The 23961-nt window shown below is 40.5% G+C and overlaps 1 protein-coding gene across 2 annotated transcripts in view; it reads left to right on the top strand.

Annotated features, from left to right (window-relative positions):
• kirrel1a (kirre like nephrin family adhesion molecule 1a) overlaps window positions 1-16267 on the top strand; it is a 64376-nt gene extending 48109 nt beyond the window's left edge. Inside the window, exons 9-15 of one of the 2 annotated variants that reach the window (XM_061912761.1) lie at window positions 1941-2067; window positions 2193-2293; window positions 6236-6452; window positions 6535-6642; window positions 9290-9417; window positions 12167-12280; window positions 13825-16267. In XM_061912761.1, the coding sequence (XP_061768745.1) occupies window positions 1941-2067; window positions 2193-2293; window positions 6236-6452; window positions 6535-6642; window positions 9290-9417; window positions 12167-12280; window positions 13825-14487 (1458 nt within the window). In that variant the 3' untranslated portion in view covers window positions 14488-16267. The remainder of the gene's footprint in view (window positions 1-1940; window positions 2068-2192; window positions 2294-6235; window positions 6453-6534; window positions 6643-9289; window positions 9418-12166; window positions 12281-13824) is intronic. The other variant, XM_061912762.1, reaches the window with a different exon arrangement.
• The last annotated feature ends 7694 nt before the right edge of the window (window positions 16268-23961 follow it).

The following is a 23961-nucleotide window of genomic DNA, read 5'->3' as shown; positions in this document are numbered from 1 at the left end:
AAACAAGTAATAATTTGTGATTAATGCAAAAGTGTGATTAATCTGATTTAAAAAAAAAAATAGTGATTTGACAGCACTAAATTAAACATAGGCTGTTCCATAAATGTTTTAATTAATATACATTTGTCCATGGGCTTCACGGTGGCAGAGGGGTTAGTGCGTCTGCCTCACAATACAAAGGTCCTGAGTAGTCTGGGGTTCAATCCCGGGCTCGGGATCTTTCTGTGTGGAGTTTGCATGTTCTCCCCATGACTGCGTTGGTTCCCTCCGGGTACTCCGGCTTCCTCCCACTTCCAAAGACATGCACCTGGGGATAGGTTGATTGGCAACACTAAATTGGCCCTAGTGTGTGAATGTGAGTGTGAATGTTGTCTGTCTATCTGTGTTGGCCCTGCGATGAGGTGGCGACTTGTCCAGGGTGTACACTGCCTTCCGCCCGATTGTAGCTGAGATAGGCACCAGCGCCCTCCGCGACCCCAAAGGGAATAAGCGGTAGGAAATGGATGGATGGATGGACATTTTTCTCTCAAAACATCGCACTTTGCGGTTTCACTGTGTCTTATATCTTTTTTATTTGATTTTTGATTTTTTCAAGCATATTTTACGCACTACTGGCCTAAATTACGCATTTTAAGCATACAAATGTAAAAATAAAGAAAACAGTGTTGAAACTACAGTATTATTGTCCAGTAGATAAGACCAAACCAATCAGAGCACAATGTTCAGTATCGTGGCCACTGATTGGCTCGGCCTCAGGTTACTAAAATGGTGTAAAGATGACAATGTGGGTAGTATTTAATGTTCAGGAGGATCTCATGATGTAAAAAACACTTACTTGGAAGGTTGTAAACAGATTTTGTTTTGCTCTGGCTATAAAAAAAAATAATTTATAACTAATCATTCCTACTTTGCAGAAATTCTTTTACCACTGTCCCTACAGGAACCAATGAACAGTGTTTGATGAGGGATTCCTGTACTTTTTTTGTAACTAAATTAACCATTACAGTAATTTCCCGTTCTTGGTTGTTAATTAATTTCCATGAAGTAGGAACCATTTAATATAAATTAAGTTAAGTTAAAGTACCAATGATTGTCATACACACACTCGGTGTGGTGAAATGTGTCCTCTACATTTGACCCATCTCCTTGTTCCTACTCTGGGAGGTGAGGGGAGCAGTGAGCAGCAGCGGTGGCCGCGCCCAGAAATAATTTTTGATGATTTAACCCCCAATTCCAACCCGTGATATTGAGTGCCAAGCAGGGAGGTAATGGGTCACACATTTCAATCAATGATCAATCAATGTTCATTTATATAGCCCTAAATCACTAGTGTCTCAAAGGGCTGCGTCTTTTATAGTCTTTGTAATGACTCGGCCGGGGTTTGAACTCACAACCTACCGACCATAGGGCGGACACTCTAACCACAAGGCCACTGAGTAGGTTGAATCAAATACTTTCATAGCAAAAGCATTGAAATCTGTTTACTACCTTTCAAATATTTTTTCAACACCATGAGAGACCTCTAGACATGAAATAATGAAATAACTCTCAATTAGTCAATACTACTAGTGTAGTATTGACATTTCTTCTTCATTTAGCCATTTTTTTTTTGCTTAGAAATGTGTCATTTAGGGCGAAATGTAGTAAAATAAGTTAATAGCCATTTATATACAGTATTTATTTTATTTTTGATTCAGCTCTCAACATGGATTCTATTAGACTTTGTGGGTGTGGCCACTGAATGTGGATGAATATAGGCTAAGTCATCTGATGGATTTTGTTGCTAGGCAACAGCAGAGCCTGAGAGAGATAGGTTAAAAGAGGACAGGCAGGTTTGCATTACTTATAGGGTCGCCGGGTATATACTGTACAACATATGCATTGGTGCTCCCTCGTTAATGGTCAGCCCGCGCATTACTACGTGCTCTGCTCCCACGCAGGTCCTCAGTAACAGCAACCAGCTGTACCTGAAGTCTGTGAGCCAGGCCGACGCCGGCCAGTACGTGTGCAAGGCCATTGTGCCGCGAATTGGAGTTGGAGAAACAGAGGTCACGCTCACTGTCAACGGTCAGGCAGCAACAACACTCACAAGTCCAAATTGTCTATATCGTTATTCTTTGAGAACCAAGATAGGAGTGATGTATTTTGTATAGGAGCTGCATCCGACTGAATATGTTTTCTGACCTGCACAGGTCCTCCCATCATCTCCAGTGACCCCATCCAGTATGCGGTGCGAGGGGAACGAGGCGAGGTGAAATGCTTCATAGCGAGCACGCCTCCTCCTGATAAGATTGTAAGTAGAAAAGGCGTTGCTATAAAGTGCGAATGTTTGTTTATTAGTGAGCAAGGTTACATGAAATAATATTACATGAGGTAAACAAGACTTATTTGAGAAATGGGGCGTGCGCAAAGAAGAAACAGATCAAATGTTGGTGCAGACTGAGGATACAAGGGGGAGTCTTGCAGTGAGTCATGCATGCACACATTAGTGGGTGTCAATGAAGGTGCTGAGCCAAATTAGCATTGTTTTGCCTTAGGGGAGGTTTGCGTCATCAGTGACATCATAATACTATCCCGGATTTTAGGCACTGTTATTTACAAAAAAAAAAAAGGAAAATTAAACCGCCCTCCACCCCATAATATCAACAAACCAACGCTAAGCTGGTCCACATTTAGCTCTTGCGTCACAAAAAAACGTCCCGAATGCTTTCTCCGCTCAGCCGTACCATGCAGGCGTAGCGGTGCCTTGATGGATGCGTCCTGACTGGCGTCCCCCTAATGCAAGCGCCGCGTGCAGCTTGGGACATGAAAAGATTTATAAAATATAAAAAAGGACGAAGGGAGGAACAGTTGTCCCGGTAAACGCCACAGCTGGGAGAATCTCCTTCTCCCGAACAAGTGGGGGCATTATGGGAACATGTGGGCTTATGCATAATTAACTGGCCTCAGTACGGTATATGCTGAATAATACAGTTGCTTTTAGTGGCTTTAAATATGGAGGATGTGCACGATTCCCCCCCAACCTCACCTACCTAAGCATGGCCCCTCTGCATGCCATGTAGGAAAATACATGCATGTCGTCAGATAAAGATGTCAACAGAGAAAATGTGTGAAACATAATATTATGTAGGTGTCGCTTCATTGATCCATTCATGTTCTATACCGCTTGTCTTCAATGGGGTCACAGTTCAGCTGGAGTCTATCCCAGCTGACTTTGGGGCGAGAGGCGACGTACCCCACCTTGGACTGGTCAGCAGTCAATCACAGTACAAAAATAGACACATATCCATTCGGATATGTTGAAAGGAGAAATGAGAATATGGGAAATTGTGTTAGATGTAAATATAAACAGAATACAATCAATGGTTTGCAAATCCTTTTCAACCCATATTCAATGGAATGCACTACAAAGACAAGATATTTGATATTCAAACTCATAAACTTTATTTTATTTTTTTTGCAAATAATAATTAACTTAGAATTTCATGGCTGCAACACGTGCCAATGTAGTTGGGAAAGAGCATGTTCACCACTGTGTTACATCACCTTTTCTTTTAACACTCAATAAACGTTTCGGAACTGAGGAAACTAATTGTTGAAGCTTTGAAATTGGAATTCTTTCCCATTCTTGTTTTATGTAGAGCTTCAGTCGTTCAACAGTCCGGGGTCTCCGCTGTCGTATTTTACGCTTCATAATGCGCCACACATTTTCGATGGGAGACAGGCTTGGACTGCAGGCGGGACAGGAAGGTACCCGCAGTCTTTTTTTACGAAGCCACGCTGTTGTAACACGTGCTGAATGTGGCTTGGCATTGTCTTGCTGAAATAAGCAGGGGCGTCCATGAAAAAGATGGCGCTTAGATGGCAGCATATGTTGTTCAAAAACCTCTATGTACCTTCCAGCATTAATGGTGCCTTCACAGATGTGTAAGTTACCCATGCTTGGGCACTAATGCACCCCCATACCATCACAGATGCTTGCTTTTGAACTTTGCGTCAATAACAGTCTGGATAGTTCGCTTCCTCTTTGGCCTGGATGACACCATGTTGAATATTTTCAAATACAATTTGAAATGTGGACTCGTCAGACCACAGAACACTTTTCCACTTTGCATCAGTCCATCTTAGATGATCTCGGGCCCAGAGAAGCCAGCGGCGTTTCTGGATGTTGTTGATAAACGGCTTTTGCTTTGCATAGTAGAGCTTTAACTTGCACTTGCAGATGTAGTGACGAACTGTATTTAGTGACAGAGGTTTTCTGAAGTGTTCCTGAGCCCATGTGGTGATATCCTTTAGAGATTGATGTCGGTTTTTGATACAGTGCCGTCTGAGGGATCGAAGGTCACGGTCATTCAATGTTGGTTTCCGGCCATGCCGCTTACGTGGAGTGATTTCTCCATAATTCTCTGAACCTTTTGATGATATTATGGACCGTAGATGTTGAAATACCTAAATTTCTTGCAATTGCACTTTGAGAAACTTTGTTCTTAAACTGTTTGACAATTTGCTCACGCAGTTGTGGACAAAGGGGTGTACCTCGCCCCATCCTTTCTTGTGAAAGACTGAGCATTTTTTGGGAAGCTGCCTGTTTTTATACCCAATCATGGCACCCACCTGTTCCCAATCAGCTTGCACACCTGTGGGATGTTCCAAATAAGCGTTTGCTGAGCATTCCTCAACTTTATCAGTATTTACTGCCACTTTTCCCAACTTCTTTGTCATGTGTTGCTGGCATCAAATTCTAAAGTTAATGATTATTTGCAAAAAAAAAAAAGTTGATCAGTTTGAACATGAAATATGTTGTCTTTGTAGCATATTCAACTGAAAATGGGTTGAAAATGATATGCAAATCATTGTATTCCGTTTATATTTACATCTAACACAATTTCCCAACTCATATGGAAACGGGGTTTTTATGATGTATCATATTGTAACTGTATACATGTTCGAAATAAACTGAAACCATCCAATCCTATCCTATCATGTCCAAACTTAGACTTAGATTTAAACTTGGACTTCCTTTTATTGTCATTCAAAATTGAACTTTACAGTACAGATAAGAACCACATTTTGTTGCATTATCTCATTGAAATGCAGGATAAAATAGCAATAAGGTCAGATAAATTGGAGACACTAGTGGTAGACACCCTTTGAGACACTAGTGATTTAGGGCTATATAAGTAAACATTGATTGATTGATTGATAAATATATTGCACTTTTGCATATGCATCCACATCTATGGATGTATGTTATAATGTGTTTATATTCCGGCGAGTTAATCTGTTTTGGGGTGGCGGGGTGTGGGGTAATTGTTCAAGAGTCTTTCGGCCTGAGCGAAGAAGCTGTTACAGAACCTGGTGGTTCTGCTACGGAGGCTGCGGAACCTCTTTCTTGAGTCCAGCAGTGAAAACAGTCCTTGGTGGGGGTGGGAGGAGTCTCTACAGATTTTCTGAGCCTTGGTCAGGCAGCGGCTTTTTGCGATTTCCCAGATAGGAGGAAGAGGAATCCTGATTATCTTTTCCGCCGTACTCGCCACTCTCTGTAGAGACTTCCAGCTTGAGGCACTGCAGGCTCCAGTCCAGACAGAGATGCTGTTGGTCAGTAGGCTCTCTATAGTGCCTCTGTAGAATGTGGTGAGAATGGGGGGAGGGAGCTGTGCTCTTTTCATCCGACGCAGAAAGTGTATGCGCTGATGAGCTCTTTTTACAAGAGCTCTGGTGTGTAGGGACCAGGTTATATTGTCAGTTATCTGCACCCCCAGGAACTTGGTACTGCTTACTATCTCCACTGCTCTGTCGTTGATGAAGCCTATCCTATCCTAGTTTATCCTTTCTTATCCTAGCCTAGCCTTATCTATGCTATTTTATTGTATGTTTGTGGGAATAAACCGGGAGCAATCAGTGCATGCATGGACATTTGAACCTTAAATATCCTGATTGTGAGATAATTTTTCGGGGTATTCTGCTCTAATATGGTACAGCTGTACCTGATAGAAAATAATATAACTTTATTGTCATTGCACTTAAAAAGTACAACAAAACTCATTTTCAGTACAACCCATCCAAGAACAGACATACAATATACAGTCACAGGGGTTAGAACAGGAAAGAGGGAGGAAGTGTACATGTGGAGAAGAGGAGGAGTAGAAAATGATGTGATGTAATGAAGTGTCCAATGAGTGCATTTTGTGTTATAGAGTGATGGAATAATGTGTGTGCCTGTGTGTGTGTTCAGGTGTGGGCGTGGAAAGAGAATGTGTGGGAGGAGGAGAAGGGAACGCTGCTGGAGCGCTACACGGTGGAGCAGAGCAGGTCGTCAGCAGAGGGCGGCGGCGTCCTCTCCACGCTGACCATCAACAACGTGATGGAGTCTGACTTCCTGACCTCGTACAACTGCACGGCCTCCAACTCCTTCGGGGCCGGCACTATGATCATCACGCTGGAGGAGAACGGTGGGTTGCGAGGAGAATGAAAGTCTCGTCGAATATCGCCGTGTCTCCTGACAAGACTGACTTTTGCGTTGTGTTATTGCAGATGAATTTCCAGTCGGGATAATCGCCGGCTGGACGGTGGGAGCCACCATCTTCTTGTTCATCCTCCTCCTGTTCCTCGTTCTCATCTTCTACCTGCAGCGCAAAGGCAGTGAGTAACGCCATCTACCAGTATAAAGATGCCAAATGCCAGTTTGATGCTGATGCTAATACCAATACAAATGTTTCCTCTCCTGATGTGCTGAACATAAAAGGGTGAAAATGTGTCAAAAAATGACCAACTACTGTTGCCTGTGCTATTATTGTTCTGACAGTTATATTAAGCCCCAAAGTTTGACCCCAAAAATCAAGGTAGCTTCAAATCTCTCACACCTCAATGCCCTCGGTAAAATATCCACCGTAACTTTAGGATATTTTGTCAATTTACTACAAAGGTTGGTACATTGTGGGGACTGACAAACACATGTGTGTCAATTGTAAACAACATTGGCTGGAAAAACATGCCAAAGTTAGCAAAAATTATTTACTTAGAAACTGGAGTGAAACTTGCTTAAGTCAATCAAATTCTTCTTACCGAGGAGCACATTTTATTCGATAAAGTTAGTAATTGTGAAATATTATGTTCTGTTAAACCACTAATGGCAACATAAGCTCGCCGGTGGGGTTCGGGTTATAATTTTATGGTTTGAAAAATTATAACGTTGAGTAAGTTGCAAAACAGCCCCTTTAAGTTGACGTCCACATACATGGTCAGCTACTTTTGTCGATGTCAAATTTGAGACCCAAACAAGCCAGTTTAAGTGTTGTAGTATCGTGAACGTCCTCATGTGCTAAAGGAACTCTCCTCAAGAAATACATAAAGTACTATCTATCCATTTATCTATCTATCTATCTATCTATCTATCTATCTATTATCCCTATGCAGCGTGAAATGACAACAATATCACTACCGTCCACTTACCAGCAGTAAACTGTGCTCACTAAAATCATGGCTTAGGGGTCAGTTTTCAACTTGATCACAGTTAAATTTTTCAAAGGAAAAAAAATTAGACCGCCCGGGCTAGTTTATGTTATATCATTAGTGGTTTAACAGAACACATTTGTTTCATGATCGTGTATGATTTCAAAGTTGCTAAGTTTATGTAATAACATTTAATGCACACATAGAAAAGCAGTCCAAGAGAAGCAATGAACAATTTGCAGTCATATTGTTGTTATGATAAAATATACATTTAATGACAGATCACGTTAACTATCCAAATTTGTATTAATAGCTAACACCACCCAAGGCTAATGCGCATTCACATGTTACGTACATACATAGTCATGTCATTATGTCCTAAAAGCAGTAAGAGGGCGGAATCCATCCATTTACTACCGCTTGTCCCTTTCGGAGTCACGGGGGGTGCTGGAGCCTATCTCAGCTGCATTCGGGGTACACCCTGGACATATACTTTGTAAAATACAGTGGAAAGTTAGCACACACTCTGCATTTGTGTAAATATGGCAAACAGACCCTTTAACCTAGTGTATTAACACAATCAAAAATGTCAATGTAATCAAAACATTTAAAGTAATTACCAAAGTCTGAGTGGAAAATGTGTGCGCAATGGTTAGTTTTGGTTTCGGTTACAGGTGGCGACACAAGCGACTTTAGCCGTAATTGCCCATACGTCATTGACCATTTGTCTATTGATTAAAAAGGTTTGCATGATATCTGTATTACATGCAGTATGTATTCCCAAGCATTTTTACCACAACCCGTATGGTGCATCACTAATGTCATCTACACTGGGGTATGTACGAGCAAGTCTGCCCTACAACAAGAGGCTAGAGAACAAGACAGAGCTTATTGACTACAGCGCAAACTACAATGGCTCTGGGTACATTTATAGCAAAGGTGTCCAAACTTTTTCCACCAAGGGCCGCATACCGAAGAGTCAAAGCATGCATTAGTCAAAGCTAATATATATATATTTAAAGACAAAAGCCAGTAAAATGTACGAGAATAGGGAAATAGAAAGTCAATGTAATGACAAAAAGGTGAAATTTTAATTCTAATTCCGAACAACAATACACTTTTTCACCCGTAATACAAAGCTGGCATCAAGATTTGTCCTAAAAACATATTTAATGTTTGGTTTTAGCTTTATTTAGCTTTAGCTTTTTATTTAGCTTTAGCTTTTTTTTTTTTTTTAACAATTAAAAAAAAAAAAGATTAATATGGACCCCGCATGCATAAAAATGGTGGAAAATTTGGTCAACCCTGATCTTGTTAGTGGCCTATTAATATCTAAATTTCACCTTTTTCTCAAAACATTACATCTTTTTTCTTACATTTACGTTTTTTTTTCCTCGACAATATACTACAGGCCAAAAAACTGAGCTTTTGACACCCGTGATTTATACCAAATAGGGATAAGCCGCTGACGGTTTTCCCAATTTTTGACGGTTTTAACAATTTGTGACCAATTGTGCACATTCCAAACAGTTTGTTAGGAGGAAATATGAAGGAAAGCAAGATTATTTTACAAATATAGTATCGCCGCAATGCCTCCACGGTTGGATTTCACATTTTTGGGACTTATGTAGATCCCAAATACACAACAGCAGGTACCAATAGGTACGATTATTTGGTTTTAAGTACCTTAGTCCATCAGTACAGTACAGCAAGGATGGTCACATAGCAGTAAATAAACACCTGTGTGCATGCAGGCGCTTGCTGACTCTGTTCTTGTAAAATCCCAAGACGTGTTTTCTTTTTTTGTGTGTTTGACCTCGTCGTGTTTTGCTTCCAGGCCGTAGAGGGGTCACGCTGGGCAAACCGGACATTAAAGTGGAAACCATCAACAAGGAGAGCCACAGTTTGGAAGAGGACTCGGGCAGCGTATCCACGGCCTCACGTATGGTCAAGGCCATGTACTCGGTGAGTTGTGTGAGTGTGCCCATTGTGTGCGTGTGTGTGTGTGTGTGTGAGAGTGTGTGTGTGTGTGTGTGTGTGTGTGTGTGTGTGTGTGCGTGTGCGTGCGTGTGTGTGTGTGTGTTAGGGTTGTCCTGATACCTGGTACCAAAATTTCTATCAAGATATATACAGTGGGGCAAAAAAGTATTTAGTCAGCCACCGATTGTGCAAGTTCTCCCACTTAAAATGATGACAGAGGTCTGTTTTTTCATCATAGGTACACTTCAACTGTGAGAGACAGAATGTGAAAAAAAAAATCCACATTGTAGGAATTTTAAAGAATTTATTTATAAATTACGGTGGAAAATAGGTATTTGGTCAACCATTCAAAGCTCTCACTGATGGAAGGAGGTTTTGGCTCAAAATCTCACAATACATAGCCCCAGTCATTCTTTCTATAACACGGATCAATCGTCCTGTCCCCTTAGCAGAAAAACAGCCCCAAAGCACGATGTTTCCACCCCCATGCTTCACAGTAGGTATGGTGCTCTTGGGATGCAACTCAGTATTCTTCTTCCTCCAAACACGACGAGTTGAGTTTATACCAAAATGGATACATGGATGATACAGCAGAGGATTGGGAGAATGTCATGTGGTCAGATGAAACCAAAATATAACTTTTTGGTATAAACTCAACTCGTCGTGTTTGGAACGTGAAGAATACTGAGTTGCATCCCAAGAACACCATACCTACTGTGAAGCATGGGGGTGGAAACATCATGCTTTGGGGCTGTTTTTCTGCTGAGGGGACAGGACGATTGATCTGTGTTAAGGAAAGAATGAATGAGAGCTTTGAATGGTTGACCAAATACTTATTTTCCACCATAATTTACAAATAAATTCTTTAAAATTCCTACAATGTGAATTCCTGGATTTTTTTTCACATTCTGTCTCTCACTGTTGAAGTGTACCTATGATGAACATTACAGACCACTGTCATCATTTTAAGTGGGAGAACTTGCACAATCGGTGGCTGACTAAATACTTTTTTGCCCCACTGTATATGTGCACAGCAGATGAGCGAGTTTTACTACATTTACCTGTCACTTTTTAAACTCTTTGTGCAGATCTGGATGTTTGTTATTTAAAAACGTACCTTAGTTTGAAGCAAAGGTGGTAATACTAATCGGTACTTTTGGCGAGAAATGTTTTGAAGCAGCGTGGCGCGTCAGTGTTTTATAGCCTCACCTTTATCGATAGTTTCGCAGCCCTAATTCCTCCATGTTGCGCTTCATGCACCCTCTTTATTAACCAGTAGAATTGCCGTTTTTTCTGTCCACAGTGTTTCTGCTTGTATGCGGGCTGACACACTTTACATGCGCCTCGACTTAGCAACGTCACCACCGCACGGCAGCATGCGGATTAAAACAATAAATGAATAAAATAAAATAACTTAGATTTATATCGCGCTTTTCTACACACTCAAAGCGCTCACAGAGAAGTGGGACTCAACATTCATTCACACCTGGTGGTGATAAGCTACATCAGTAGCCACAGCTGCACTATGGTAGACTTACTAAAAAGAAGTAACAGTATTTTTCAAGGGCAGTAAAGTATCGTTTTTAATTCATTAGCACCACAGTACTTTATTGGTACCGGTATACCGTACAACCCTAGTGTGTGTGTGTACAATGGGGCAAAAAAGTATTTAGTCAGCCACCGATTGTACAAGTTCTCCCACTTAAAATGATGACAGAGGTCTGTAATTTTCATCATAGGTACACTTCAACTGTGAGAGACAGAATGTGAAAAAAAAATCCAGGATTTCACATTGTAGGAATTTTAAAGAATTTATTTGTAAATTATGGTGGAAAATAAGTATTTGGTCAACCATTCACAGCTCTCTCTGATGGAAGGAGGTTTTGGCTCAAAATCTCACGATACATGGCCCCATTCATTCTTTCCTTAACACGGATCAATCGTCCTGTCCCCTTAACAGAAAAACAGCCCCAAAGCATGATGTTTCCACCCCGATGCTTCACAGTAGGTATGGTGTTCTTGGGATGCAACTCCGTATTCTTCTCCCTTCGATGAGTTAAGTTTATACCAAAAAAATTATATTTTGGTTTCATCTGACCACATGACATACTCCCAGTCATCTGCTGTATCATCCATGCATCCATTTTGGTATAAACTCAATTCGTCATGTTTGGAGGAAGAGAAATACTGAGTTGCATCCCAAGAACACCAAACCTACTGTGAAGCATGGGGGTGGAAACATCATGCTTCGGGGCTGTTTTTCTGCTAAGGGGAGAGGACGATTGATCCGTGTTAAAGAAAGAATGAATAGGGCCATGTATTGTGAGATTTTGAGCCAAAACCTCCTTCCATCAGTGAGAGCTTTGAATGGTTGACTAAATACTTATTTTCCACCATAATTTAAAAATAAATTCTTAAGAATTCCTATAATGTGAATTCCTGGATTTTTTTTCACATTCTGTCTCTCACAGTTGAAGTGTATCTATGATGGAAATTACAGACCTCTCTCATCATTTTAAGTGGGAGAACTTGAACAATCGGTGGCTGACTAAATACTATTTTGCCCCACTGTATGTGTGTGTGTGTATGTAGCCTCTCTTCCCTGTGAGCTCTTTTTTTTTAACACCTTTAATTCCATTTTCTCCTTTTCTCTCACTTACATCCTTCCCTCCTTTATTCTCCCTCTTTTCTTCGGCACTCGCCTCCTTTTTATTTTGTTTGTTTGACCGTTTAGTTTCTCCCCTCTGTGTCCTTTTCTCCGTCCAACCAGCCCTTTAAGGATGACATAGAGCTCAAGTCGGACCTCCGCAGCGACACCTTAGAAACCCGCCAGGAGTACGACCTCAAGGTGAGGAGCACTTCCCTTTCATTTTACAACCATGCAGGCAAAACAGACAGGATCAAATATAAAGTCAACCTCAAACGGCGGGCTCTGGCTGAGGTGTGGAAAGATTTTCATGCGTAAAGCTGTCAAAATGTTTCCCCACCAGAGCATTTTGCGCAGACACACGCTGCAAAGCCTCCAGCTGGGGGACCAGTCGGTTCATTTTAAAAAAACGCAGAGATGAATCCACCCCAGGAGGTGGTTATATCACCCCAACAACAGCCGGGATGCTGTTTTACCCCCCGCACCCTGCACGGCCTAAAGCCCCGTGAAACAATGCCTGAGCGTCTGGTGACGTGAGACATTATGGGATGGAAGACTCCTGTCACAAATAGTCAATTCTTACCGAGTTCAACCCTGGCGAAAACACACTCTGATTCATGCAAATCTGTAAGAATAAAAAAAAGAATAATAATTTAATGTTAAATAAAACAAATGTGTGACTGGACTAGGGTTGTATGATATACCGGTACTAATAAAGTACTGCGGTACAAATGAATTAAAAAATATAGCAATCAATAAATCCATCTGAGTTGAATTATATATCCCTTAATCACAAATGTCTCAAATGGCTGCACAAGCCACAATGACACACATCCCACATCAAGGCAAGAAACCCTCGAAGGGACCACAGATGTGGGGACCCCTGGGGTGCAACGGATGTCGAGTGGATACAGTTAATGTGAGAGTCCAGTCGATAGTGGGGCCAGCACAAAAAGGTTCTATACTGCATCTGAAAAATACCGGTTCCCCCTTTTTTTATTTTACGAGGATGACTGCGCGCTGTCGTCACGTCGTGACATTGCTGGTTTTACGAGCAAAGGAGTACTTACAGGCAGACATGGTGTGTAGGCAGAAAAGGGAGAATCGACGTATTTTGGTTTATAAACTAACGATAATGGTGAAGCTATAACACTGAAACACTGCTCAGCAGGAGGTGCTTTAAAGCACGACTAGCTAATTAGCGGTTAACGTCCATCCGCTGTGTCGGCAGTGTTTTAGCTACTTTCAAATCACAAATCCTCCATGGCTGTAAAGTAAGTTTCTGCAAGACGAGGAATAGTTAAACATGCTTCACTACACACCGTAGGAGGATACAATAACTAACAACAATCATAACAATAATATAATGACATGTGGAAGGATTGTACTATTATGGTTTTAATTTGTTTTTCTTATAAGAACATGCATACAGTTAAAATATGATACATCACATGTTTGCACTTTATCAGTCTGAAAATGAGTAGAAAGAAGCTTATTTGGTTTATTTTTTACACATTTATTTTTGGACTTCCTTTGCTCAATGTGTAACTCAAACGAATCAATAAATTAATAGGTAGAAGTCAGCAACTACTTATTAATTTCGTTTTTAATTTATTTTTATTTTTTTTTACATCCGTAGGGGTCTTCTACCAAGCATTGCTAATGAATACAGAGTTATTTTCACGTCTGACATTGTTTTACAACATTTGTGGATGTCGTGGTAATTCCCTCTTGTGTTTTCCAAGGATCCCACTAACGGCTACTACAACGTACGAGCGTCTACACTCGACGAAGGACGCCCGGCGTCCCGCTCTACCATGCACTACTCTGACTACCGATCTCCCACCGGCACACCAGGCGGGGCCGCATCCATCAGCAGCAGCGCAGCCGGCTCGGGGGCCACGGCCAGCGGCGGAGCCCCCGTTCCACCCGGCCCCCTCACCTCCCCGGGCCGCCCCCAGACCTGCTACGACCCCCGCCCCCCTTCCAGACTGTCCCACATCAGCTATGCCCAGTTCAACACCTTCACCCGCGGAGGTCAGAGTCAGCAACCTCCGAGCAACCCAGCCCCGGCTGGGGGAGACTTCCCGGGGGACTGCAGCCTGCTGGACTCCACCAACCAGCTGGCCTACGACAACTATGGATACCCCTCGCATTACCAGACCTACCGTATGGGGTTCGCCCCGTCCAGCCTGGCCCCGCTAGAGGCCGGTCCCTCATATGAAATGTACGGGGTGGGTTCTGGGGTTGCCGGTCCTCCGGTAGGGGTGGGCCCCGGGGGTGCCACACCCTCAAGCTCAGACACGGGACTCGGGAAGTACGGCAGCTCCACTCGCTTCTCCTACACGTCACAACACTCCGACTACTCCCACAGCCGACACACGCAGAGGATGCAGACTCACGTGTGAGACGGACATGTCATGCCTAGCATGACCAGTGTACTGGCGATAGCGTTGCAGCTAAAAACACACACCGACACACACATATTTACATGCACACACTTACACGCCCCAGTGAACACAAATAAGGCACATGCACACTCGTGGAGGAGAGTGCCCTAGAGACAAGGGGGGGGATTTCCGTAGGAGAAAATGGAGACTTAGTAGAGACAAAAGTGTGGGAGACTCCACACCGGCTGTTTTTAAAACGGGAGCTCTGAGAGAGCAGACAGCGCAAGTCACAATCAAGACAAAGAAGAGGACGACAACGCGATCGCAGAGTCTTGACGAAGAGCGTTTCCGCCTAGCAGCACAGTGGGGTTCACTTGTCGAAATCGAGAAAGGTACCTTAATAACAGGCTGGTATCGCGGCACTTTCTGTTATCTGACATCAGTAGTCCAGCTCGTAAAGGGGCGGGGCTTAAAACTCTGCGGTTCGCTAATTGGCAGACACAGAGTAATCACTTGGATGGGATTTCGAAGACGACAAAAACAACAAAGTTGCCAAGACAGAAGAACACCAAATGCTGGATGTCCTTCTTTGCTCCGGTGCCAAACTGATGAGTACTAACTTGGTGGAAATATGGCTGTCAAGGCTGAATATGGTACACATTTATCAGCCAGTGGATATTATGTCATTTTTTCAGCCCATTCAAATGATTTCCATCATGCTTTTATAGCCAATATTTAGCCAAGGGAAAGTGATAAGTGGTTGTAATCATTTTGCACGTCATCGTCATCGTCAGTATTCACGCTTTCTTTGCTCCTCCTGTCGTCTTTTTTATTTGCACACCCGATGAGAGCTTTGTATTCTATTTTTTAACATTACAGAATTATTTTTGTCAACGTAAAACATGTAATGATGCGTATATTACGGACCAAAAGTTTGGAGGAGACGTGCCATCAAAAAGGGTATATCAGTGTATAGAAGAAAATCTAGTGCCAAGTGTTCATATTGTTCTTCACAGTAGACCATGTACAGTATATGCAGTAGGAGCTCTTTCTATCGGCGACTGTTGCTTTACAAACCAGGTAAAAAACCTTGGGTCAGACTTTTTCCTCGGCTTGGGCCTTTTCTTTTTTTGCCCTGAGCTCTAAAATGGAAGACTGGTACGGATTGCAAGAACAACGTGGATGTTGGGTTTAGAACTGAGTGGCCTTATCAGGAAAATATAATATTTCCTCATCGTCTGCCTGCCAAAATGGCCCGAAGAGAATGTGTATGGAGAATTTCCATGAAGGCCGTCTACAATATTGACATGTAGTAATGAGCGTGTGTTTGTGTGAGTGTGTGGGCATTGGCACGCACATCAATTTGTACAGTGTGTTTGTATAGACGTGTGAATGGATACGTGCATACTCCAAATGTCTGACTCATGTGCGCGTGGGACTGTTGTGTGCATGTTAATGTGTATACAATACATCTGTGTGTGCGACTGTGTGTGGACGTGCGATTGTGTGTGTGTGCGAGTGTGTGTTGCTATATATGTCTATCATTTCTCTCACAATCCAGTACTTTTATACCTCTGGTAGGACTGTATCCTGTATTATTGTGTCTTTGAATATAGACCCCAATGTTTATGTTATTGTACTGTTCAGTAGCAGGAAAAAAACTGTTTAAGATATGTACAAAAAAGCCCATTATCAACTCATTTTTTTATTTCATTATCTTCAATATTTTTAAAAATGGTATGTAATTATTTTTCCACAGTATTACATGAATAAAAGCACTGTTTTTTATATAAAAAAATATACATATAAGAGTGCTGTCTTCTTTATATGGTATTGTACAGCAGGGGTGTCAAAACCTTTTCCACCAAGAGCCGCATACTAAGTATAAGGGGGCCATTTTTGATATTTTTTTATTCTGTTAATGTTATGTACAAGAGGAGTAGATGGCGCAGACAACAAGGGAGTCATATTTAGCTCTATGATTTATGTATATATATATATATATATATATATATATATATATATATATAGACTAAATCCAAGAGTGTGTGTGGTGCACGACTATGTGTGAATTAACTCTTGTGTGTTACCGGGAGTGTCGAACGAGAGGCAGAAGTCCCGGAGGAGAAGGCAAGTTCGAATGTCCGTGAGATAGGCAGGTAGTCGGGGGTATAGCGAGGCGTCAAAAGGTCCGTGTCCAGGCGGGAGGTCGAGATCCAAGGGGGCAGCCAGAGAACCAGAGGGGAAAAACACAGGGGAGACGAGAAGCACAGCTTTTCGAATGAAAAGAAGGCATACTGAAGGAAGGACGACAAGAAAGACACGAGACCAATCAAACACAACGGAGGAAAACACACAGAGAGAGAGCTGAGGTTGCATAGAGCGAGATGATCCCTTACAGTACTCGAACACATGACTAGGTTGTGCAGGCTTATGAAGGCGGTCCTCTGATCAGCAGCAGGGGCGCTGATTGCTGGAGATTGATTTCAGCCGCTTGCTGCCGCCGGACTGACACGCGCTTGGCGCGCTCCTGGAAGATGAGTGCAAAAAGGCATGCGCTCTGGCCGTCACAGTTAAAAAGAAAAAAGCTTATATCCATCCATTTTCTACCGCTTATTCCCTTTTGGGGTCGCGGGGGGCGCTGGCGCCTATCTCAGCTACAATATATATATATATATATATATATATATATATATATATATATATATATATATATATATATATATATGTATATATATATATATATATATATATATATATGTATATATATATATATATACATATATTTACATGCATTTAAAGACAAAATTTAGTGTCTGCTTTGTGATAGAGGCAGGGGGGGCATTTGCAACAAGCAGGCCATAAATTTGCAATGTTATGAGAATTGATTGCTTGATTGAAACTTTTATTAGTAGATTGCACAGTACCGTATATATTCCGTACAATTGACCACTAAATGGTAACACCCGAATAAGTTTTTCAACTTGTTTAAGTTGAGGTCCACGTTAATCAATACATGGTAAGAAAAACTGACATTTTGATTCTAATAACTAATAATAATAATACTGTACACTTTCACCCGTAACACAAAGCTGACATCAATATTTTAAAATATATATAATGCTTTTTTTGTGGGTTTTTTTTACAGAATTAAAAAAAATATCAAAATGGCGTGTGCGTACTTAAAAAAGTGGTGAAAAAATGTGGTCAATCCTGATCTTATTAGTGGGTTATTAGTAGGGTTGCGAATCTTTGGGTGTCCCACGATTCAAATCAATATCGATTCTTGGTGTCAAGATTCGATAATATATCGATTTTTTTCGATTCGATTCGATTCTCGATTCAAAAACGATATTTTTCCGATTCAAAACGATTCTGTATTCATTCAATACATAGGATTTCAGCAGGATCTACCCCAGTCTGCTGACATGCAAGCTGAGTTGTAGATTTAAAAAAAAAAAAAAACTTTTATAATTGTAAAGTAAAATGTTTTATCAACTGATTGCAATAATGTAAATTTGTTTTAACTATTAAACGAACCAAAAATATGACTTATTTTATCTTTGTGAAAATATTGGCCACAGTGTGTTGTCAAGCTTATGAGACGTGATGCAAGTGACACTATTGTTTTTATTTTTTTATTTTTATAAATGTCTAACTATAATGTCAATGAGGGATTTTTAATCACTGCTATGCTGAAATTATAACTAATATTTATACTGTTGTTGATAATATTCATTTTTGTTTCACTAATTTTGGTTTGTTCTGTGTCGTGTTTGGGTCTTTTCTCAGTTGCTCTGTTTATTGCAGTTCTGAGTGTTACTGGGTCAGGTTTGGTTTTGGATTTGGAGTGCATTGTTATGGTATTGCTGTGTAGTGGTTTGTTGGATTGATAAAAAAAAATTAAAATAAAATAAAAAAATAAAATATCGATTTTAAAAAAATGAGAATCGATTCTAAATCACACAACGTATTCAAATTGATTTTCCCACAACCCTAGTGTGGGAGGCCGGGCGTGGTCACGGGCCGCTTGCTGGCAATGGCATGCACAGGAGCCGGCTGGGAGCAAGATGACTGGTGAGTGGATACCTCAGCTGGAACGGGTTATCTAATCACCTGTCTCTATTTAGCAGCGTTGGTGACTGCAGGGCGGGGCTGAAAAGCCAGAAGGACTCCAGGAGGTGCGAAGGACGTCAGAAGGGTTGTGGGAGGACTGAGCGAGTTAAAAACTTTGTGAGTGAACGAACTAAGACTGAAAAGACTTGGGGAGCGAACGAAGAAGATGAACTGTTGTGTAAATTAAAGATCCTTTTGGGAACAAACGAAAGAAGAAATATTGTGTGTAAAAAGATTAAAAAGAATTGTCAACTTGAACTCCTGCTGTGATCCTTCGGTCCTGAGGACCCCACGACACCAACCTGTCACACCTAGTTATTAGTATCTAAATTTAAACTACTTCCTTAATATATTACGTGTTTTCCTTCCATGACAATGTCCATGGACCAATAAATCTCCAGCCGTGGGCCGCACTTTGGACACCTTTGCAGTACACCAGTGTTTCCCAAATGGGGGTATGCGTACCCCTGGGCGTACTTGAAGGTATGCCAAGGGGTACGTGAGATTTAAAAAAATAATAATTCTAAAAATAGCAACAATTCAAAAATCCTTTATAAATATATTTATTGAATAAGACTTCAACAAAATATGAATGTAAGTTCATAAACTGTGAAAAGAAATGCAACAATGCAATATTCAGTGTTGACAGCTACATTTTTTGTGGACATGTTCCATGAATGTTGATGTTAAAGATTTCTTTTTTTTGTGAAGAAATGTTTAGAATTAAGTTCATGAATCCACATGGATCTCTATTACAATCTCCAGAGAGGGCACTTTAAATTGATTACTTCTATGTACAGAAATCTTTATTCATAATGAAATCACTTGTTGATTTTTCAACAAGTTTTTAGTTATTGTTATATCTTTTTTTCCCAAATAGTTCAAGAAAGACCACTACAAATGAGCAGTATTTTGCACTGTCTTACAATTTAATAAATCAGAAACTGATGACAGTGCTGTATTTTACTTCTTTATCTCTTTTGTTCAACCAAAAATGCTTTGCTCTGATTAGGGGGTACTTGAATTAAAAAATACCCTATTTCTTTGAATTGCAGCAGGGCATATAGTATGCGCCTGCCTTGAATTACTGCCAGGTCAAACTCGCTTCCCAAAATAAGCACATGCTTAGTATTACCGCCTGGTCAAACTCGTGACGTCACGGGTGACACTTCCCTTGTCATCATTTTCAAAATGGAGGAGGCTGAGTTCAATACCGGTAATTTGAAATCGCATAAAGGGAAGACGATTAGGAGCTATTCAGTAGGATTTAAGGTCCAAGCTTACATCACACTCAAATTTTTACTGCATACCTTTGGTAAGTGCCGGAGTGAGAAGAGGTTTTAAAATAATTAGTGCATGCTTACTTTTACCGCATGCCTTTGGTAAGCGCAGGAGTGAGAATAGGTTTTGAATTAATTAGCGCCCCGGCGGCAATTCAAGGAAATACGGTATATTTACGTATGGAAAATTGTTGTTGTAATAGTAGTTTTGAGGTTCGCCGTTGGGTGGCAACTAAGTGCGCTATTCACCGGGTATGCCTCTTTAAGAAGAGCGAAGAAGAAGCAACTCCATTACGGTTTTTGTGGTCAGGAGCTTCCGGAAGGAGAGACGCGGAACTACCAAACATTTGGAGTGAATTTGGCGGCGGCGAGAGTGTCTAAATCTGTTTTGGCGGTTGAGCATAAGCTGTTTTGTGACTGGATCGAGATGGAAGGGGATAGTGACGGGATGTATGAGGATAGTATGGAAATGGATAGGACTAGAGGGGAGAGAGGAAAGAAGGGGAGAGGAGGGAGTGAAGGAAAGTCGAGTACTAAAAGAGTGCATGAAGACGATGAAGAGGTTGATAAGAGGAAAAGGGTTATGGTGGATGAATATAAGATCATATTACATTTAAATCAAACCAAGATATGAATGACATTAGTTTGATGACACTGGTTAAGGGATTAAAGAAGGACATTGGAGAGGTGGAGATAGCGAAGGTGCTCAGGGACGGACGGCTGTTGATTAAATGCAAAAATGGAGAGCAAAAGAACAAAGCAATGCGATTGCAAAAACTGTGCAACAAAATAATAAAGGAAAAAATCGAAGTGGGAGAACGAAAGGGGGCAAGATGAGTCGTGACAGGAATCCCAAGAGGAGAAAATTTAGATGATCTGAAAAGAGAAATAAAAGGAGGAACTGTCACTATGATGAAAAGAATGATGGCATTTAGGAACGGTGGAAAGACTGAGAGCGAATCCGTGCTAGTGCAATTTGCAGAGGAGGTCCTACCAGAGAGAATCATGATTGGGTATTTAAGCTTCTATGTTAGAGCTTACGTGCCACCCCCAGTACGTTGTTTCAAGTGCCAACGCTATGGGCACATAGCTAGTGTGTGTCATGCTAAGATGAGATGTGGAAGGTGTGGAGGGGAGCATGAATATGGACAATGTGGAGAAAATGAACAGGTCAAGTGTTGTAATTGTGGCGGGAATCACACAGCAGCGTATGGGGACTGCATCATAAGAAAACAGGCAACAGAAGTACAGCAAATCAGAGTTGAAAGAAATATTACACACGCAGAGGCAGTTAGAATAAGAAATCAAGAAAGTGCAGAACAGGACAGAAGTGAAAATAGTTCAAGAAATAAAAAACAAGAGGCAGCAAATACAGGAATTTCCATGGACAAACTAGTTGTATTCCTGGCTTATGTAATAAACTGTACAGAACAGGCTAGAAACAAAACTGAGAAAATCAAAATAATGGTCAAAGCAGCAGCAAAGTTTTTAAATTTAAAAGAACTATCCTGGGAACAGGTGCAAGGTGAGCTACAGAGAGTAGACGAGACCGAGTCATGTTACCACAATCCAATGCCATGTTAATTGTTCAGTGGAATGCCAGAAGTTTGATAGCAAATGGACAGGAATTAAAGGGATATATTAATAATATGAAAAATAAACCACATATATTATGTATTCAAGAAACATGGCTGAAGCCAAAATTAAACTTTATAATAAAAGGATATATAACGATACGTAAAGATAGGAATGATGGGCAAGGAGGAGGATGTGCCATATTTATTAAGGAAGATATGCATTATTCAATATTAAAAGTAAAACAAGAACTAGAGATAGTAGGAGTAGAAGTATGGAATAATAAAGAAAGATACAAAGTACTAAACTTCTATAATCCATGCAAGAAATTAGAAATTCACCAACTAGAAACAATAATCGAGCACTGCAGTGGCAATATTATTTGGTGTGGTGACTTTAATGCACATAGCACAATGTGGGGTGAAAGGGATGACTGGAATGGGGATACATTGGAAGCACTTTTGGAGGAAAAAGAACTGGTGTGTGTGAATGATGAGTCGGGAACAAGGTTAGATGTCGTCACGGGTAAAGAAACAGCAATAGATTTAACACTAGTGTCACAAGGGTTAGCAGGAAAGGTGGAGTGGGAAGTAAATAAATACAGCACAATGGGAAGTGATCACTATCCAATCTTAATTCACATAAACATAAATCATAGGACAGAAAGCTCTAGGATAGAAGGAAGATGGAAGTATAATCATGGTGACTGGGGGAAATTTAGGGAAATTACCGACATAACTTTAAAGGAAGTAGATATAAATCAAGATATTGAACAATTAAATACAGATATTACAAAGTGCATAATAGAAGCAGCCGAACAGAGCATACCAAGGAATAGTATAGGGAGAAGAAGGAAGATAGTGCCGTGGTGGACACAAGAGTGTACAGATGCAATACAAAAACGGAATAGAGCATTTAGAATACTGAGAAGAACACATAATTTCCAAGACATGATCCAATATAAAAGGCATCAAGCTAGAGTAAGATATGTTATTAAAAAAACAAGAAAACACCATTGGAGAACTTTTTGTGAAACACTAAATAGAAATACTCCTTTAAGCCAAGTGTGGGGAATGATCAAGAGAATGTCAGGGGTCAGAAAAGAACATAAAAATCATGTGATGAAAGATGGAACGCGGAGTGTGGTAGGAAATAAAGAAAAAGCAGAACTTTTAGCAAAAACCTTTGTTAAAGTGCACAGTAATGATAATTTGAGAAATGTAGAAAAACAAAAGAGAGAAGAAACAATTAGTTTAAATATTAAGGAAATGAAGGAAGACAACGATAAGAGTTTTACCAACACTGTAGATATGACATTTTCTTTGGATGAAATGGTTCGAATTTAAAAAAAAGTTAAAAATACGACGCCAGGGAAAGACCTGGTGAGTTATCAAATGATCAAAAATTTAGGTGGCATCGGCAAAGAAGTGGTCTTGAAATTATATAATAGGATATATGAAGAAGGAAAATGACCAGATGAGTGGAAAACAGCTGTAATAATTCCAATATGCAAGCCAGGGAAAGATCCGGAAGAGGCAGGAAATTATAGGCCGATAGCATTGACCTCAAATTTGGGCAAAATAATGGAAAAAATTATTAATGAAAGATTGATATATTATTTAGAGTCAAAAGAAATTATAAAAAACTACCAAAGTGGTTTTCGCAAAGCAAGAAGCACAAATGACCCAGCAGTGCAGCTGGAAGAGGAAATTAGAAAGGGACAAATAAATAAAGAAAGTATAATTGCGGTGTTTTTTGACAAAGAGAAAGCGTATGATATGTTGTGGAAACAGGGGTTGCTGATGAAATTAAATAGGATTGGGATTAGAGGAAGAATGTACAGATGGATAAAAGACTTCTTAACAAGTAGAACATTATTAGTAAAAATAGAGAATGAATATAGCAGAGAATACGAAGTGGAAAATGGGACCCCACAAGGGAGTATAATAAGTCCAGTACTATTTTCCATCATGATAAATGAAGTTTTTAGTGAAGTGATTAACGTGGACCCCGACTTAAACAAGTTGAAAAACTTATTCGGGTGTTACCATTTAGTGATCAATTGTACGGAATATGTACTGTACTGTGCAATCTACTAATAAAAGTATCAATCAATCAATCAATCAAAGTGGAAGGGTTAGTGGAGGTGGCATTGTTTGCTGATGATGGAGTGATGTGGAAGAGAGGTAGAAATACAAATCATATAGAAAAGAAGATTCAAAAAGTGGTAAATAATGTTCAAGACTGGGGGACGGCTTGGGGTTTAAGATTCTCTGTTGGAAAGACAAAAGTCATAAATTTTACGAAGAGGAAAGTACAAAACAAGCTCCAAATAAAACTCTATGGAGAAAACATAGAAGAGGTACAAGTATTTAAATATTTAGGAATATGGTTTGATAAAAATATTAACTGGTCAACCCACATCAGCAAGATAGTGGAGAAAAGTAAAAAGGTGTTAAATATAATGAGGGCTTTGAGGGGTAAAGATTGGGGGGCTGATAGGTTGACATTGAAAACAATA

This window comes from Nerophis ophidion, linkage group LG10 (genome assembly GCF_033978795.1).
Source record: "Nerophis ophidion isolate RoL-2023_Sa linkage group LG10, RoL_Noph_v1.0, whole genome shotgun sequence".
Taxonomy (NCBI): domain Eukaryota; kingdom Metazoa; phylum Chordata; class Actinopteri; order Syngnathiformes; family Syngnathidae; genus Nerophis; species Nerophis ophidion.
This window is presented reverse-complemented; position numbering and strand designations above follow the sequence as displayed.